Here is a 20,185-nt window from a genome sequence, read left to right as displayed (position 1 = left end):
TCATTCGTTACGGCACATGCTTTAATATGGGGCAAGCAATTGGTGATAAGGGTTCGTAAAACGGCATGCGACACAGCTACGGTTTTGTGTGAAATATTTGGTCCTGCTAATTGTTCCCCTTGTCGGTAGGGTCCACAAACCACAACAATCACCAAACAACAACACCGTTCATCGTGAGTCACAATGGCCGTTGCGCTGGTTACGGGCTTCTCGATGCAGTTTGGTAGTTGATAATTTAACTGGCGTGTGTTTGTATGTGTATATAGTACGCTTTTCGTTTTATTTTGTATAAAAAAAGAGAATAAATCACTATCGTTTCGTTAAAATCTAACAATCTAATCTAGGAGATAAATGGGTAACGGGTATAGGTGAAAACAAAAGCGAAAATGAAACATACGAGACAAAAATGACCAATAAGTTGAGCGTAGCAAAACAAGAGCACATCATTTTCACGCGGCAGACAAGCGATCGTCCGAAACGGAGCGATCTTCTCATTCGCGACGGAACATTCGATATAATAACCCTAACTAACTTTAGCTTGATCCGAAATTCTATTCCTATGCCACTCTCAGCACTCCACATCAGTTCCTAAATGGGTTTTCGGGTTTTCTGATTTGTTCACGAATATGTTGTTATTAAATGTTTTATCCAAATAAGATTTTCAACGGACAAAAAGGGCGAATCAGTTGCTGATGAAATCATAATCGAAAAAGCGAAACGCTGCGCTGCTGAAAAACAATAGCCCGAGAGCGTAGGGGCCCAGGATGGGTTAGGATGGGACTGCAAATAGTTACAACGGTCACCACGTACAGTCCACAGTAATGAGCCCGGACCAACGGGTGTCTTTAGAGTGACGGTTTCACTTTCCATCTATGTTTGAAACATCTAGTGAACCAACCATCAAAAGCTACAATTCAATTCCTCCTAAATATGATTTACACATTCCGTTCTCTCGTACTTGTACGATAAAAAGCTCAAATATACTAGGTTCTGTGTGCATGTGTTTCATGCCGTTGCTCCTATCTGTTGCTTCCTTCCGCTCGATCATCACGATGACCGTTCAGACCTCTACAGTTGGCCCACAACACGCTGCAGCCTTGTTTCGATTATGTATTTACAAAATGTTTTTTTTTACTATTCTTGTCGCAACCGAAAACGAGAAACCATAATATTTTTGCTATACATTTTCTCTTTGTTGAGCATAGCAAATCACATCGTTTGAGGCCGCACGTTTTGCGGTCACACAGTACTCGATGATAGGTGCAGAACGTGGCTTACGGCTGTTGCGCTCCCGCGTCGCCTTGTTCGTGGGCATTCGGAAGTGGTGGACTCGGCCGAATCAAGTGTTTCCATGTCATTATTCCGCGCATTTTAGTTTACTCTAATCACCGTGCAGATTCATAAACCATTCTGCACGCTGTGGGCTCGCTCTGTGCTCTACATTGCACGGTGAAAACCTAACGATCTATCATCTTATCACCCGACACAATCCCTATTCCGCCGGGGGCTAACCGTGTCGACTGAGCGGGTCGCCTAACAATAACGGGTCGATGTCCCGTGCAACAGGTCTAGCCGATAAGCCGTAGGGACTCTGAACGAAGGACACGCGTTTCCTTGTTTACGCGTACTTTAATGACAGTGTTCGGTGACGTCCACGATGACTGATTTCTTCCAACCGAACAGGAAGTAGCCAAGGGCGGCTCCGAGCACCACCGCCAGACAGAGCCACGTGTTGTACGTCATAAAGATCAGCATCAGGAGGAAGCTCAGCGTGACCTGCACGATGTGCAGTAGCGTTTGGTACAGATGCATAAATGACAGCATCGTCGGCCTGAAAGAACGGGAAGTAAGTGGGATGTTAGAAAATCGTCAGAACCCGGGGGCCGAATGTTACTAAGGGTTAGGAGGCGCATGCGACGTACACGAACCCTAGATTCAAAGCAAAGGTCATATAACTAACTACAGATAGACCACCACCAAGGACACTATTCTTTAGGGCAAAGGACAAATGATGAAATGGCCGACATTGCACCGCATTGCACGATACATAAGATTTTCTCTCGACGACTAATAATCAGTATCCAACCATTATAAGAGCCGAATGTGAGGCGATTACAGCTCAAAGTCTCTAAAATACAAAAGAAAAAAAAAAGTACCCATCATCCAAATGGAAGCTCGCCCCAAATGGCTGGCTCGCAGAACCGAGTGGAAGCCGGTACATTATTATCGGCCAGACAACGGCTGCGAAGAAAGCGTTAGGAGCGGAGTGCACGCCACAATGTTGTTCTCCTGTGTCTATTAATTGGCATTCGTGATTAATGTATGATGACAGCACAAGCACCGTGAGTTTAATTAGACTACAATGTAAAGCACACCGAGTGGAATGCCCTTTCTAGCTGGCATAATGGATGCCTTGCTATGCGTCTGGAATGGTGAAAACATAGATTGATGCGCAATTATTCATCCCCGGTGGATCAATCTCAATTCACCGAAACCGTGGCACTGTCGCTGGCACTTGTATCGGGTGCCAGGGAAAAGCCTACGGTAAGGGCCACCACCACCGATGGCCTATCGCCGTACGAACGTACTGATTGTTGCAGCTCCTAATGTCGTCTCCGCGTTCACGTCGCGCTAGAACCGTTTCGAAATGTGTAACCAGTTGAGGAATGGTGTGCCCTCACATGGCGACCTCAGCATTTATCATGCATAACATGTCGATTCGATGTCAGCTTTGCGTGTCGATTTCCGCGGAACCTCCGTCGTGCCGGTTCTAGATCAGCAAACGTAGGCCCGGCCACAAACGGATTCCGCCCTGATTGCTGAAGGGAAAATGTGAAGCAACGTAAAAAAAGGAACGAATAAAGAGAGAAAAATGCCATTTTGCTCTTCACCGAACCGCATTTTGTATCGGGCAAACAAAATAAAAATAAGGTTATGATAAAAAAGCGCACGGCCGTATCGCGCCGGAACGAGAGACAGCGGCGGCAGCGAAATGGCAACCGGGCGACAGGAGATTCTCCGGAGGAAAAAATGCACTAATCGGATTAGGTGTTGTCGGCCGCCCCCAGCGACTGTTGGTTTTCCGATAAGAGCGCTCGGAACGCATGCAGTGGCAATGGCAAACGACAACTTTAGCGAAAGTACACACAACTTAAAAAAAGCCTGATAAAAATGCATACATATACAACTTCTTATGCAGGATTGATATGAGAGGTTGAGAAATGAGTGCAGAACTGGGGATGAGGAACAAAAAACCAAAGCTGAAAGCAAATCTTTTTAAAAGTGCATGCCGATGGTGTAGAAGGGAGTCGGTGGCAGGGAGATTACTATACCCCAACAAATGGAGTGCAGTTCCGCTGTTCGATAATTTATTCAACGCTATTCACTTAGTTGGATTCCGAGTTTTCTACGCTTTCGGAAAAGTCTGAAGAGATGCTGCCGTTTTGTAGCTATCATACGTTGAAACTGATTATAACCACCGACTTTTCCTTCCTTTTGAACGAACGAATTACTGCACGCTTTTGTTGCGAAGGATTATGGGCAAATGTTAGGGGCCAAGAGCCAACAAAAAGCAGGACAAGGAAAGAGCTACCGGAAATGTGAACAGGATCACCCTTCGTCTAGGGTTGAACATTACACTTACGGTTGCCTGTGGATCACTTCACCGACCATACTGGTGGATGTTGGTGAAGGATGTATGTTTCGTACAGCGATATCATTGCCAGATGCCGAAAAGGACGTCGTTTTGGGGATAAGCATGATAGGCACCAGGAACAAGCCACGATGAGGCGAGAAGAATAAATAGTTTTGTACACGATGGTTCACGATGGTGATGGCGAACGAAACGCGCGCGGCGATGGACGGTAGCATCATCCGATCGATTCCCACAAACAAGGCAGCACACAACCGAAAAACATGACGATAACACGGAGGGAGAGGCAGAGAGATAGAGAAGGAGAGAAAAATGGATCCATAATGTGAGAAAATGCAATTTGCTTCCGCTTGGCAGCGGTATCTACTTTCTTCTGGAGCTACGCAACGGAACCGCCGAGAAAGGGGGGACAAGGCGACAAACGCGTGCGGATAGTAGAGCCAACATTCCATTCTGATCCACTCCACCCGCCGCATCGCCCTCGTTGACCCCTTTCCCGGTCTCTTCCGTGAAGGAAAATTAAATCACAAGATGCGACACGATCCCTGTCCTGCTCGACCACGATATACTTACTGCACGACGCGGGTGCTGTCCTCGTTCAGCACACTGCCACCGCCACCAACACCACTCGCCGACGGCAGGACGCTCAGTCCGTCCGCTGAACCACCGCCCCGTTCGACGCCGGATGCTCCCGACACACCGTTGCCGTTGCTCTTTTCCGTCACCGTCACAGGCCGATACTGGAGGGCATTGTACGTCCGCCAGAATAGATGCTCCCGGTAGTACTTGAGCCCCTCGTACAGGGCGGCCATTACGAAGATGGCCAGCATTGACCACAGCAGCCCGCCGAGACTATCGATTTTCCACTGCTCGAACAAGATCGTCTCATCGTAGCCACCGTGGAACTGGCGAGAAAGAAAGAAGAAGTCCTTACAATTACAGTCCGGAAAGGGGATGCTCCTCACACGAAACCTACCGACATCGACATCATGTGGTGAACCATTCCGGAGACACCGTCGCCGCTGGCACCGCCGTGCCCGTGATGATCACCGTGGCCACCGTGGCCACCGGGCGCTGCCATCGGGTGATCGTGCGCACTGTGATCGACAGCGTGGCCGCTATGGCCAGCCCCCGTCCCCGAGCCGGACATATTGGCAAATCGCGAGTAATCGTGATGCTCGGAGTGGTCCATGTGTGTAGCCATCACAAGTCAACGCTCTGGACGCGTTCCAAATCGTACCGACGGGCCGCACAAGTTTTTGCGAAAACTTCTCCGGATCCACCCACTTTCACAGTGTCACTTTTCGTTCTCTAACGGGGGTTTCCTTTCGGCGTGTTGAGAGCTAACGCTAAAACGAGAACCGGAATAGGGCGTGTTAATGGGAGACCATAACTTTTACCGACCTTCATTTCTTTCTCGTTGATTGCACATCACGATCTCAAGCAAGAATCCCAGTGAAGATGATGGCAATCCTTCGCCGGTCCATGGCACAAGGGCAGTTTGTCATGCTTCGTGTGACCCGGCGGCGTCCACCCGCAGCACCCCGCGTGGGCATTGGAATCGCGGATTGCGAGTCAAGAATGTCGCTATGAATTTATGATCCTGTTGCTGCACTGCTGGGCGACGTGCTGCTGCTGCTCACCGGGAAAAAGTTTTGTGCCCCACCAGCACCCCGTCAGTTTAAGCCCATAACGGATGGCGGCGTAGGCCGTGGACCACTCGGCGAAGTGGGCAAGATAATCGGCTAGCCAGTGTCAGCAAATTTTGTGCCCCAACAGTGCGAGAAATGGTACCACAAACACACACATACACACGGTGTTGGTAGTGATAATGGCCTTTCACCGGTCGAGCAATTTTCCGACTCTGCTTAAACCGAAAGTTTTCCACAGACCCTCTCTGTCTGACGACGCCCCCGGCTATGGGTTTTCGGTGGAAAAAGCAATTTAATGGGAAATTCCGCCCAACGGCGAGGGTTAGACGGACCGCTAGCGATATCTTTTAACCCCATCGCAAACAAACGGTTATTTAGCTCCGTTTTCGATTCGTTTTGCCTGGTCGAAGATCGTTTTAAAGCTCCAACATCCATCAGCAACGGCGGGCAGCGTTTGCATCGCGAATGTTGTTAAATTGGCTTGAAAAATCATCGGCGCATAAGCGGATTGCAGTTCCGTGAGTTTCCGAATAAAAAGTGTAAAACAACATGCCGTTTCCTGCACCGGTGGTGCATCACCGGTGCGGCGGATACAATGAGATTAGACACTCCTTCGGGATCGGAACGGATATGAAAACGCAACCAGGCGGTAGTTCCACTGCCACTGAAATGAACGCTGGGAAACTAAGGTGGTCAAAAAGGGAACTAGAATTCCTTCAAAGATATTGGATCGAAAATTAACAAAATTCCAGATTTGGTCAAATTATGTAGAATACAAATTTTGCAAAATTTATGCATTTGATGTACCTTCCAGCCAAAGCACTATTTTGGCCGGCCATTCGCACTCCGTGTGTGGCGCACCGTTCCGTTGCCGGGAGCAACGAAATGGCGAAACGTTCATCAATGGCACATCCATCTGGATGTGAGCACAGCTTCGATTGGAGTTTATTTTAATTGAAACGGCAGGATTCGAGGACGTATCGGTTCGCTCGGTAGCGATATGTTTGATTGAGCCTTGTTTTAAATTGGCACACATTGGACAGTATGCATTATGCATGCTTAAATTGAAATTTTCTGCAGCTCAGCGGCTTCTATAATTCTATTCAAAAAAATTTGCTTTAGAAATCCGAACAACGGCAGCACCCCATAACTCATCGTGACACACGGGTGTTTGCCAAACGTTCACAGAACCGTGCGCAGTTGTCTGCCATGCCACACAGCTGGGGTGAAAAAGTGGTGGTTGATCCCAGTTTTCAGCAACCCCACAAAGCATTATGTTTGAGTGCGAAAAATGGTTAAACATTGCCGACAAATACCCGGAAACCATCCGGATCTAATTTGCACCGAACGATGGTAGCGCCAGATAAGAGCAACGCTAATTAAGCCACATAATATACATGAAGTGCGTCGATATAATCGACCAGTCCGAAAATGTTAAGTACGCGTTGCGAAATGAACACCCGAAATGGGTACAGAGAGTCGGCTGACTAGCTGACTGAGGTTTGGGTCACATTTTCGGAAAACTTGAATGACTAAAAACCAAACCACAGTGTGGTGCCAGGGGCTCCGTTTCGGAAGCCAAACTTCACGAGCATCAACCCGATATCAGATTCCACCCTACCGGAGCGCTTCACCGTGCCCCAAATGAAACGTCAAATCTGTGCTGCTACTTCCCCGATACACCGGCCGGCACGACGAAGCTGGCAGAGGAGCGAGCAACCGCAATCGACGGACCAGACCAGTTGACCGAACCACAAACCGAACCGCAATAGAGCGCAATAGAGTGGTGGGGAAATCAAAATCCCGCCAGGAATGGGCGCTAGTAGACCCCTAGTGACTCGGGGGCGCCTAGAAGGGTTTTCATCTCCCTATAGATGGGTCGATTTAAATTTCAATTTATGCGCCCAGTCTGCAGTGCAGCGGAGAGTGTTCCAAAATGAGTGCCATCCAGCAGGGCCAATCATCCATCCCAGCGGGCAAGGAAATTTCAAAGGCCAACAGGAATCTTTGAAGTGTGGTGCTTCTGCTCTGCTCTGTAAATCTGTTGAGTGGTGGGCTGTGGTGAGTAAAGGTACGAGTGGACGAACAAACTAATCAGCATATTTACTCACCACACACAAAACCCACAGTAGGTGACACTTTTTTGCCAACAACAAACCGGTAGATTTGTGGTGACGTTAGTGTGCGTCATGTTATTGTGAAATTCATGGTTCTACTTCCTGAACTTAGCAACAACAATACCGGTCATGCTGACGAATCGGCCAAGAAACAATGGATCGAAGAACGGTACGCACAGGCAACCACTGGTTTCTGTGACCCACACACCAGGACCAGCCACGGGGAGTGAATGAATTGTTTCGATTCATCTCAATTACGGGCACAATTGTTTGTTTGGATGCATTGCGCGAATGTGGCGCAATCAGTGTCAAACGCTGGCAGGGTATCATCCCCTGTTCCGTGGCCAACCTATCGCCCGGCGCGGTTGAAACAAACCCGAGCGCCCGAGTAAGTGATTCTCTTCAACATCCGGAATCTGGTAGCCACTTGGCCACAATTAAATTTATCACAATTGCAATCCCACCATTGCGGGCTTCAATTTGCACCGTGCGAGACTGTTCACACCAACACCCGTTTCCTTCTCGGTTAACACGTACTGTAGAAAAAAAGAGCACAAACACATACACAAACTGTCATTTGCAATTGTCGGACGTGCACGTTGCTTCCCCACGGCGCGCCCCACGCCTGGTGTCTTACCTGGCCCCGGCCATTTCGTGCATCACGATTCACCGTCACGTACAACACGGCCCCACTTCGCTCCCTCTTCCTCCTCGTTAGGCTGCCCATTGAACGGCAGCAGCTTCCTTTGTGGAAGAGATTTTTTTTCCTTCCCCTCGAAAATGGTAATTATGTTTACATTCGCGGTACGCCCGCAGCCCACTGCGATGTTGTTCCCCCCTCGATAATTCATTTTATGAACCGCCCAGCCGGCGGAATCCAGTTAAATCAGAAATCATTACACAAACACCGTTTTGAGAGTCAAATTCTTTTACGCCAATGAAAGGTGGACATCATCATCCAATAAAAGTGCGATCCATCCCCACCCCATGGTCTCTCTCTCTCTCTGGGCATGCGGAACATACAAAAAAGCTAGTTGAAAACAAACGAAAGCCAAGAAATTGAAACAAATTTAATCTTCAAACACACCACGAAAAAGTCATCCAAAACACGTATTAGCAGCAGCAGGTGCCGGGGTGGGCACTAGGGGACCCTGCCGTCAGCTGGCCCAAGTCAGGTCGCAAGACGTGGAAAAATGGGCACAAAAATCGACCAAACTGGGCGACCTTGAAAAGTGGGGCCAGCGTCGTAGCGGGCCAGTCTCGGTTGCCAGTGGTGATGCGTGTGTTTGGTGTTGTTGCTGCTGTGTTGGAAGTGGACAGAGCTTAGTAGTTGTGTGCAGCCAGTCAGCAAGGCCATCTTTCTGGTTCCTTCGGGCGGGCCATACGGATGCTGCGTGGACTTGAGCAACTTTCATAACAGCGGCTTCGTCAGTGTGCGAAGCGTGAATGAGCGCGGACTGTACGCTCTCTGCAAACGGCACCAGTAGACGGCTGCAAGCGAGCGATTGCCATGGCCCCCGGGGGTTTTAAGGGCTCCTTGAGCCACTTGTTGTTGTTGACTCTGTTCTGGCTCGACGGAAGAATATGCTCGCCATTTTAAATCGCTTCCAGCTTGGGACCCGGGCCAGGGCACGCTGCAGTTTTTCCACGGTGCGCCTAGGCGGATAATTGAGTTAAATTGTCTCGAAGCGGGAAAATAGAAACATCAAAAGTACGAGATCGTACTCCGGTTTAAGCACTTCCGCTGGTGAGGGAAGTTGGGTAAACATTTTAGCTTAGACGCTTTCCACCGAATCCGTACAATTTGTCTTCCCGGTGAAGGGTATCATTTTTCTAACGTTTATCCCTGTTGCCAGATAAACGCGTAATTTGATGGCCACCATTGGCCTCCGCTCTGTTGTTCCGTGCTGGCAATCAATCTAGCGATAGCGCCGGCTGGACAGGCTTAAGGGCTCCGACCGATAAAGTGTGACCGCAAACCAAATAAGTACCATTTTTTTATAATCGAGATTTTTTCATCAAACTTAAACTGAAGCTAAATGTAGCTAAATAAAAGTTACGAGGACAGTTTAGAAAATGAAACTTTTAGTCGCTGGTTTGGAGAAAAACCCAAGACACTTCATTAACTTTTTAAATACTCGTGAAATAGTTTCATTTTGTATTATTTTTAAAATAGCTAGATTACTTTTAAACACGTTCGTGACGGTACTAACAACAGCGCTTGTCGGCTTACCGATCCTTCGCCCTCGTTATTTGCCGCGGCCAAGAATCTCCCACACTTAGGACGTTACCGGTACACACGCGTTCGGTCGGAGCATTATAATTTTCCTTGCGTACTTACAACATAAGGGTCCGGGTGCCTACCCCCCACGGAACATATTTTTCTGACCAAAACGGCAAGGGAAGGGCATAAGAAAAAATGAGTGGTTCCCGATAACGACCGATTCGAACCACAGACCGGGCGCATGCTTCGGCCGCGCATAACAAACGGGAAAGGTGTAGTGTAATGGCAGAAAAGTCATTTCATTTCAATTTCCGATCTTCCGATTCGCTTAGGTCTGACAAAAAAGGATGGTCCACCGCGGCAACCACTTTTTGCCCCAGCAGCTTCGAGAAAAAGTTTTTCGTGTCGGCAAAATAAACTCGAACGCCAAAACTCATCTAGCGAACCGATTTTATAACCGACAACCGCTTCCGCGATCGCGGCGGCCCACTCCAAACCAATGCATCACGTTCTGCGCCCAGGAGAACGACGAGCACACTTATCAACCGCATCCGCAGCATAACCCGGAGCCACAGTGCCACTGTTTTCAAAGCCCAACCAACCATCTATGCCTCTCTCGATGGCGGTCCTCGGGAAGGAATGTGTTTGCAAACTATTTCGGCACCATTTGGCACAGCACTGCGGATTCGCCCCCTGCGGCATGAGTTAACGGAGGCTTTCCCGCTAATACCCACACAGGACGACGGAGACGGAGGTGGTCCAGAATGAATCGAATTTAAAACTAATCACAAAACTGTTAGCCCCTGCACAGAGCACCGGTCCGGCCTCCATCGGGGCCGAAGCGGGCAAACTATGTGAAATTAAATGTTTAATTGAACGAGATAAGTTGCGATGGAGTCGGAAATGCCGGGAGGTCCGATTCCGCAGACGGGATATAGATTGGCAGTGGAACTGTGCATGTGTGTTCTAACAGCTAACATCATTGGTCAACATTGCTCCCGAAAGGGCGTTTTATTTTACGGGGACTCGGGGATTATCCCTCGAACAGTGAGACCAAAACCATAGGAGACAGTTTCGCTCAAGGAGGACAATCCGAACCAGCCACTCAAAGCGTGTTAATAATTTGCGACAGTTTTAAGCACAACTTTATTGCTCAACCTCCTTCCGTTAAAATATGCCGTCAATAAAAAATAAGCAGGAAATCCGGAACACAACACGTGCCAGTAACACACAGCGGAAGCATCCTCCGGAAGCGACAAAAACAGATCGGTTAATGAGGGTGTAAAGTTTTGGCTTCGTTAACGGATTCAGGGTCTCACTCTGTTGCGTCGGCCAAAGAACCGGAAGGGCCGTGCAAGTTCCGAAGCACCGCCAGCATAATTTCCCAGAACGTACGAAAGTTTGCAGAAGCAAAGCAAAACCAATATAGAGAGCCTTATTTATCGTCTTAAACTTTGGGAAGCAAAACCAAAGCCGGCCGGGAGCCACGAGGGCCCAGGGCTCGAAGACGGTCCAATTCAATTCCGTCCTGAGTTTCCACATCGCGCACGGTGCAGGCGCCCGCGGCCACTGTCTTGCGAGTCTTATGGACATTAGTGCCGGACCAGCGCACAACACTGGCCCGGTACGTGATGCAGTTGCAACTGGAACTCCCGTGAACCCCGGTTGGTCCCCGTAGTCCCGATGATTATTATATGCACTCGAGAATTGTCTCGACTCGACTATGGGTCGCTATGGCGTGCTCGTTAGGCACTTAACTGAGCGTGTCGCGACAATGACGTTCGACGACGACGACGAAGACGATTATTAACGCGAATAAACACAACTTGACCGAGGCACAACAGATAACGGGGGCGGCGTTTAGGTACCGAAGGCAGCGAAACAATAGGCGACACGGCACAGCACACGCGTCGCGAGGCACAGATCGTAAGCAACTGCGGCAACAAGCAATAGAAAAGGCTGATGATGTTTGCAAACCCCGCAGACTAGCTCGATTCGCAAAAAGGATGTGGCTAACCAGAATGGCCCACCGAGTGTGGGCTATCGATCTGTTGTTTACCCGCACATGACTTCGTCGTTTGTCCGCGGGGCTCCGCGATGTGGTTGGGTCCGCGGTCGGAAACATTAGGGGACGAAGAAGAAGGTGTCATTGCCACACGACACGACTTCAGAAACCGCATCCAGAGGGCTTATCGCGCGGTTGACCGATAATTTTCTCCCACCAAGACGACGCAATAGTGTGAGCCATTGTTAACTATCACCGCGCCGACCCCGCAGTAGTGCGCTGGTGATAAAAGTGTTGACACTCTGTGGCCTCTTGATGACCAACAAGTTTGGGGCAAAGTAGCTGCGGTTAATGCCATCGAAGAGGTGCGCGCGGTTGGACGATAAGAATAGCCCCACCAATCCGTGTTCCCGCGCCTTGCGTTATTGATTCCTTCTGGAACATTGCATCGGTACGGGTAAGAGTACGGGTAACATAAACTGCAACTCACATGCATTCTGGGACTTTGGCTGGGACTGATTGAAACTAAAAATGAAATGCAAGAAAAATTCTTAGTATTTCAATTTTTGAACTCACGAATTCCCACGAAGCCCACGGATTGAGTAAAAAAATCGATAAAAATATGATTGGCACTGAAATTTTGAAATGGGGAAAAATGAGATTCATATAGTTAGCTTTCAGCAGCAGCAGCAGTATCAGCCACCAACCGGTGGATACGAAATAGATCTGTCACTCTGTGACCCTTTCCTCCAGTAGTGGCCCCGGGGGGTGTGCTCTGTCTGCGACCCTGGCAGGCATCAGATCCCCACCGACAGGAAGCGGATCATCCCGTCTGCTGGTGTTTTTTCCCATCATCATCCTCGAGAATTTCAATTCCGCGGTTTGACACTTGGACCAAAAACAGGATGAAAAATCGACTCCCCAATCATCGGGTCGCGGCGACGAATTGACAACCGATTGACTGGGGGGGCAATGGATTTAATTCTTGTTTGTTTCGCGCCATATCAGCAACTCCAGAAACCCGGGGATGGGCGACGGTCGCAACGGCTGACGATTGGATTCCCGATAACTTCCGCCGGTTGTTTCCCGAGCCACAAGTCGATGTTGTTTTAATTCCAGTGGCCCCGTTTTTTTGTTTCGTGCAATCCCGGAACACTTGACGCTCGTCTGATTATCGTCGGTGAATTGTGTTGGGGGCGATAAAACGGTGATGTGATTATTCACTGGAGCCACAACTCGGCCACAACAACCATTACCGGCATTACCGGCCCACCTGACGTTAAGTACCGTCGATGGGTTCGTTTTTTTTTCAAAACACAAACTTTATGATACACAAATAAAGAAATAAATGTTTTCATCACCGCTAATGTTCATTAATTAAACTTGTGGTTTGGCTTAAAAAAGTGGTAACGGTGGCCGGCGCAGAAGTGCCGAGTTTCATTCCCCCGTTAACGGGTAATGATGTTCTGTAAAATGGCACGATTGAAACGAAGCGGCCTGGTTCTGGCAGTTGTGTAATTGATATTACCAACATCAACCACCAGGGATCGATTAGCTTGTTACTCCAGCTGACGGCCAGCTAACGGGCCACACACCTGCGGCCGCGGCTGAAGTAAACAGGCAGACAAATAATGAAAACATGACCGGAACCACCTGCCGGCAATGCAGCAAGTGCATCTTATCAAAGCTCAAACAAGCCAGCAAACATCTCCACATTCTGAGTAGGATTTCCTCATCCTTATCCTTCTAAATGCTAAGCAAATTCCAGAGAACCTCGAGGGTAACGTTTCTGTGTCGGGTTCATCCACAAACGTTCACTAAATTAAACGACAAACAGTAGCGTAGCCGTGGGGGATTAATTAAAAAATTGAAGACCACCAACTAGGCCAGCGTAGCGAGCTACCGGCAAACGTCTGTCCCAACAGAGGATGTGCGAGCCCCTAACCCACTAGGAATTTCAATATCAGCCCTTTGGCGAATTGATTTGTGCGACTGGCTGAGGCACGTTCCCGGTGAAATCAGTACGAATAATTCGAACTCGGATGAAAATATTGGAGCAGGAGCGCCGGAGCCCAAGCACATATTTTCCACGCCCGACCGGCTTCGAGTACGGGCTCATGTGTTTCCCGGAACCCAGGAGGAAGTACCCAGGAAGCTCCGTCGTAAAGCGTCGCCTTGAAGTCGAAAATGCCAGCCAGCGCATGTGGAGCCGCCATATGCAGAAATGGAAATTTCATGACGCCATCGGGTGGAAACTCGGTTCGGGTATCGTCCACGGCACGAGCCAAAAATCGAAACAATCGCGAGTGGGCAGGCGAATTCACAGTAAAACAGCGAAGGACCTGCGTGAACTGGTACGCGGAGTGTATTCGCTCCGTTTCGCTTACTTTTTGTGAATAAATGATTAAAGTGCTATTAAATGCTAATGTTTCCAACGCTTTAAACGTGCGATATCGCCCCGTAGGTTGGGATAATGTTCCGGTCCATTGGTTGACATTTGAGATCGCGATGAAGCGACGGAAAACTTTCAAGCCGCGGTTTGATTTGTTGACTTAATTGCAGGACAAACATTTGCCAGTGTGGAAAGTGAGTGAGGGTATTCAGTCAGAAAATCAGTTTCAATGTTCATCGGGTAATTTAACACTTTGAAATCAATCCCTTTCGGTATGCGGTCATTAAATTCACGATAACATCCGTGTTGAAGCTACTTCTGTAATCGTCGGCTCTGGCAAATCATTCCTTGAATTGCTTTCATTCGCTCTTACCCATAGCATAATTCTTAGAAGATTATACCGCACCGCAGATGGTAATGTAAAATTCTAGTGCAAGTGCCAGTTCCTGGAATGGTCTGAGGTAAGAATAAAAGGATCTCACTTATGATAACGGCGAAACGAGTATGCAACACTAAAAGCTGACTCTGATGCTGCAACTAAGCAAAGTCCATAGCCAGCACTGGGTGCGGATGTTAGTCCTACACAAGAAGCTTGGCCTCCACGGGGCAATTAATCAAGCTCAAGTTTTAAAACCTCAAATCCCTTTCACCACAGTGCACCGTCGGAGGCCGGACTACGACGGAGCACTCTGTGTCGGAGGCAAAAACAGTCCAAAAACCGCGCACCAAAAAAACTGGCCCATCGTTAAAATACAGAGCATAACCGAAAGTGTCGGTACACAGCTTAATAGTTGGTAAAGATTAATTGTGTCGCCATGTGGCGTTTTACAAAACAAAAACAGGGAACGTATCATTAATTTTATTGGAAAATGGGCTATTTTTAGAGATTGGGCAATGTGCAAAACGGGACAGGCAAAGTATGGCGAGGTCATCGAGAGCCCTCAGGCCATTGGGCTTCACTCGGACGAGAAAGGAATGTCGGGGTCGTATCGAAACAAAATAGACGAGCAACAACCATGACAGGTCAGCCCGCCAGATAAACCCCAACTTCGCTAGCGGCGGCTGGCCCTTCGCTTCAATGCGGGTGTGGTGCTCAACACTTTTTCAGTGCCGAGGCCAGTAATTTGCCAGAGGAGTGAAAATGCGCACTGGAGTGAAATGGAGTGATGCTCGTAACCGGAAAAAAATCCTAACGCCACCAGCATCTCTCCAGCTTCGCGAACAGGGGGAGCCCCCCAAGAGTACGCGACAACCGCCGTTGCCGAAAAGCGTGTCAAAAGTTGCGTGGAATCCGCACGGAGCGCCCCTCCGCCTGCCGGAAACCTCCGGAAGTCGAATGAGAGACCTGTGGGGTGACTAGTCAATTCCAGGACCAACAAGACGCGACACGCGCTCGCTTCGAGGCACCCGCTAGAGAAAGCTACAACAGTTCGGCAGTGCAGAACAGCTACGAGCAGTTCCGGAGACCGGCTATACACATCGACTGAGTCGGGAAAGCCCGCTGAAGGACATTTCGGGTCCAAACCGCAAAGCGGATTGGACCGTATGCAGATTGAGTTGCACATAAATTAAATGCACTGCACTTTATTTCGGGAAAACAATGGCGCGAGCTGCGGTTGCGAAATAAAAGTAGATTTAAACGAATAAAATGCAATGATACAGTTGCGAAGCGAAACTGTACCAGAGAAACTGTACTCCATTACGGGGCCAGTTCTATTTTAAAAGTGGTGTGTATTTGGGCTTTTTTTGCTTTTCAATGGTTCTACCAAAACTAGCGGACTCCATTTGTTTAACCCATTTTTGCGAGAATGTCAGTTAAAATAAAACGTAACCAAGCGTTTGAAGCTTATTCGACGGGAGAACATATTACGGACCAGTTCCCCGGACAATCTGTCGCAATTAAAACGGTGCAAGGTGTGAACCGTTTAGGTTCTCCCGGGCACGAATGGACATTTAATTACACTCGCAACATCACGCTCATTTGGGATGCCAATCAGTGTGTCCGATGTGCAGCGGCCAAATTACAAGCTAGGTGTTTAACATATTTGCCCATTTACCGGTACCGCTGGTAGACCATCATCCGGAAACCACCTTCGTTGGGCCTAATTTTGCATGCGGCCGGTGAAAATACGTAACTGGCGGTAACTAGAAAATATCGTCCTGTGACCTTTTATTGGCACCGAAATTGATTCGATGGTTCAACGAACCATTAATCGACTATCGAAAAATTAATTTCGGTCAAGAATAGACTGGATTTACTACCGTTAAATAAAACGCTGAAAACGCACTTTTAATTGAGCGCCTAGAACTGCGGCCAACGGTTAGCACCTACAAACAGCCACGGCAGTTATACCCTTCAGACACCGACTACGATCAGAAGGTTTACCCAGCAGAGTTCGCCTAATAGATATCCGGAGAAAACCGACACGGTGTGAATGAAATTTCCCACGGAAGTTCTGACTAGCGTGCATCCGGAGATACGGTGAAAAAACAACACGCGGACCATGTCGGAAGCAACCGTCACGGTAGTTGCGGGGGAAAGTAGGGAAATATCCTGCCAAAGCGAAGCGTCAAATTAGGATGCGCATGTCTAGACCGCAAAAACAGGAACCCATAACGTTCTGTCGCCCGCGGAAGGACCCAACAGGAGGTCGGCGTCGATCGGAAGCGATGTCATGCCGTCCCCACGCTGAGCTCCCCGTGGGGCTGATTAAAATCTCTCGAGCCATGGTGCACACGTATTTCAATGAAGAAGCTTTTGTTTTTGTCTTCTGTAACCTTTCCCACTACTTCCGGGGGAATCGTCGGAAAAACTGGACACCTTCGAGAGTTGAGCGAGATAGCAAAAAAAAAATGGGAGTAAACAGAAGGACATCCGAAGCGTTCGAGAAAAGCAATCTGTTCGATTCGATGGCCATAGCAAATAGCAATTATTGTGCCGCCCCAACACAGTTCTCGGCCCCCGACGATATGGCCCATATAACTGGTGCGTGCGGCCAGTAGCGGGGTACTGGGCATCAATTTGCGCTGACGTGACGCGTGAGTGACGGCGCGACTACAGGCCACCGATGGCGGTCGTCCACGGTTGGTCCGCTCAATTTACACCGCCAGTAGATTAAACCCTTCCAGGGCCGGTCGTTGCCACTGTGGGACGCCGCACAGGCCGCCAAATAAAAAGAACACAACAAGAAAGATTAATTTTCCGCGCCTTTTTTCCACCACAATGCCCCCCATTCGACGATGGTGGATCGGCGCAATGTGTGCCGAAGCCACACGGAGCCACAAGATAAGATTGCTGACCAAGGACGGAATTGTGCAACCGTGGTAGGGCCGATGGGGATGGCTTCCGCCTAGAATGACGATCCTCTTTGGGCCGCCTTCTCAAGTGTCAGTCCGATCGGTCAAAGCAGGCGACGACTCGAAGAGGATCGCGCAAAGTGTTGGCGCATCGTGCGCAAAAGGAGTGGCGACAGAATGCGTGCCACATGATCACGCGCGGTCGGGTTTCGTCGATCGGCGGAAAGGAATTCCCGAAATGACACAGTGAGCGGAACAGGTAACTGGTAGTCGGTGTATTTTCACGTGCTTTTAGAGCGTTACGCAACCCGCATGACAAACGAGGGGAACTACGGTGTGCGAAAGTAAGATGAATGGTGCGCGGTAATGGCACGTTTCGGGCGCTTTAACCGATCCTCAAGCAGGGACTTTTGCTACCATAGTATACAAGTATGCAAGTAAGTTTTTGTTCAACACACTGATTAATATTCAGCATTATTATTTTTCGATTTCGCTTAAACTTACTGGTCGTGCAGAACAATCGCTAGATTTGCCGATAATAACGAGCTTAACCGGACATTGGTATCTTTTGTGTTCTGTTCGACACAATGGTTAATCCGCGGGCAGTCTGTTGCACCGGGCGGTGCAATATCCACAATGAAACATAGCGCCGCATAGCGTGGGAAAGCAATTCTACATTCATTTTATGCACGACGGGCAAGTACATGTTTAAAAACATAATTTGAATTATGTCAAACCGTGATTGATTTAATGAAGTTTCGCTTTTCGTCACACACAAAGCAAGCGTAAAAATAAGCACGCCCTTCCGAGTCAACTAAAAATGAGAGAAAAACATTCAACAATGTAGGCTGTGCAAGGATTACGCGTTTCCATCATAATCGATCATTCAAACAACAGTACCCGTGTGTTTTCGTAATTGAGGCAACCGATTCTACCGACTGCCGGTTCGAGTCACAGCCACGTATTGCCGGAAAGCCTACAAAAATCCGCGTGGACAATAAAAAGAGACAGAGCGACTCACGGTGAGACGGTGTGTGATGCAATAGACGCCCCTGAGAAGCAGCGCGGGGCAAGAAAAAACTTCGCAAGCTGCAACACCGACTACCACGGTTGCATCACGGATCGCTGGCACAGTAGACCGGCCGCCCCGGCCAATGGCCGCGTGAAACACGAACTCCGAAACGGTCCGGTTTCGCCGCTAGTGAGAGTGAGTACGAGAGAGTGGTTCGCGAGTACTGCTCAGTGAACCGATGTGACGTAAGATCGGACAGCGAGATACTGGCCGTTCTCCGCCATGGCTCGGCCAGACTTCATCTTGGTGGGGGCCTGTAAAGCCTGCGCCGGTCTTTGCTGGGCCCGGGTTGGGGTTGTTGCGACGCCCGTTAATTCCCGGATCAAAGCCCTGAAAAACCCCGTTACGGGCCACGTTTCAACATGCGCTGTCAGTAATAAGCACAACGTAGGCTCTGTCCCCTCTCACAACCTTCCGTGGCCTTTAATCGATTAGCGAAACTTTTCCAATTTACATGCCATTGCATCTGCTGCTTGGTGAGAATGCGTCCGCTGCTGGTGGAAACATTCTACCCCCTACCTTCCTGGCTCGCTCCCCGTCGAAGCTGCTTGCGATGAGCTGACTGTCTCAATGACGGTTCCTCCAAAAACAGCACTGGGTTGCTAGGATGAATCTCCGGGCCGGAAGATTGTCTCTCGGGAAGTTTGATCAATCTTAAACGAGAGCACTCCACCGTCGACGCTCCGCGAACGAAAGGAACACTGTAAACCGAGATTACTACGGTGCGCCCGTTATCACGATCCTGCCGATTGCCGCGAGTGATATGCAAACAAAATGCTCGTCTTGCCACACACGGAACGGCACACTCGCCTCGCGAATACTATCCCAAGTGCCCGGGGTACCCGCACCGTTGGTAGCAGCACCTATTCGCCAAATCTCCTCCGATTCGCTTGCCTTTTGTCGGCAAAGGTCAGAATGAATTAGAAAGGAACGCGCACAAACCGGTGGTGCCGCCGCCAACACGACACCACGGCACGACGGAGTTAACGACGGCCTGCGTTATGGAAGACGTTGGGATTGCAATTCACTTACTTCACGATTCGTTTCCACCAAATTGCACCGAAATCACCGATAGCAGCTGCCGTTATCAGTGGCCACCATATTGCGCCAATCGTACGTCCACCCGGAAACCGCCAGCGAGCAAGGATAGGCTGTTTACTGCGAACAAAACCATCAACACGACGCCCGCTCAAAACCCACCGACAAACTGACCGAGTTCCGCGGAACTTGCTGTCAATGATTTGCAATTGGCTGGCAGACGGCGGCGACGTCTCACAAACACAGCGTCGCGCGCCGTGTGATCACAAGGGGCGCTTCTAGTGTGTTGGTGGCAAAGCCAAACAGAGCACGTGCAACGCGGTAGCTGTGGGATGCCCTTGTGGATCCACCGGTTTGGAGCTGAATTTGAATTCAATTGGACCGTTGGCCGTGGAGTATTACAGGTGGCCCATAAAAACACATGTTTCGGTAACTGGAACGGGAAGTTATGGGTTTTATTTTGCAATTACCGTCAGAAAAGGTATTTTATAGGAACACAGCTTACTTTGTTGGGTCCTACGAAGTGTGCCTTGGAGCTTACATTTAATTTACTATATTTAATCTCTAATATTACGTTACTATATTTAATCTCTAATAACAGAAAAAAAGATCGACTATGAACCAACGGTTGGCTTGTTTGCGATTGTTCTTTTGAAGTACCTCACGCATAAGGCGTGATATCAATCGCTTTATAGTTGGGACATGAGACGGAAAGGCTGGAGAGCTTTTGTCTCAA

General features: G+C 49.0%; 1 protein-coding gene across 4 annotated transcripts; it reads right to left on the bottom strand.

The window, feature by feature from the left end:
- Positions 1-255: 255 nt before the first annotated feature.
- On the bottom strand, positions 256-19,595 carry LOC131212717 (high affinity copper uptake protein 1). Of its 4 annotated transcripts, none has more exons than XM_058206692.1 (5): positions 18,931-19,595; positions 4,629-5,001; positions 4,226-4,557; positions 3,644-3,673; positions 256-1,831 (listed from the first exon to the last, which is right to left on the bottom strand). In XM_058206692.1, the coding sequence occupies exons 2-5, from the start codon at positions 4,854-4,856 to the stop codon at positions 1,630-1,632; spliced, it is 792 nt and encodes a 263-aa protein (XP_058062675.1). In that variant the 5' UTR covers positions 4,857-5,001; positions 18,931-19,595; the 3' UTR covers positions 256-1,629. The 4 variants fall into 4 exon arrangements, with proteins under 4 accessions (XP_058062675.1, XP_058062676.1, XP_058062677.1 ...); XM_058206693.1 differs by having other exon boundaries at positions 19,444-19,595; XM_058206694.1 differs by lacking the exon at positions 18,931-19,595 and adding an exon at positions 8,059-8,109.
- Between the last annotated feature and the right edge of the window lie 590 nt (positions 19,596-20,185).

This window comes from Anopheles bellator, chromosome 2, assembly GCF_943735745.2.
Source record: "Anopheles bellator chromosome 2, idAnoBellAS_SP24_06.2, whole genome shotgun sequence".
NCBI lineage: Eukaryota > Metazoa > Arthropoda > Insecta > Diptera > Culicidae > Anopheles > Anopheles bellator.
This window is presented reverse-complemented; position numbering and strand designations above follow the sequence as displayed.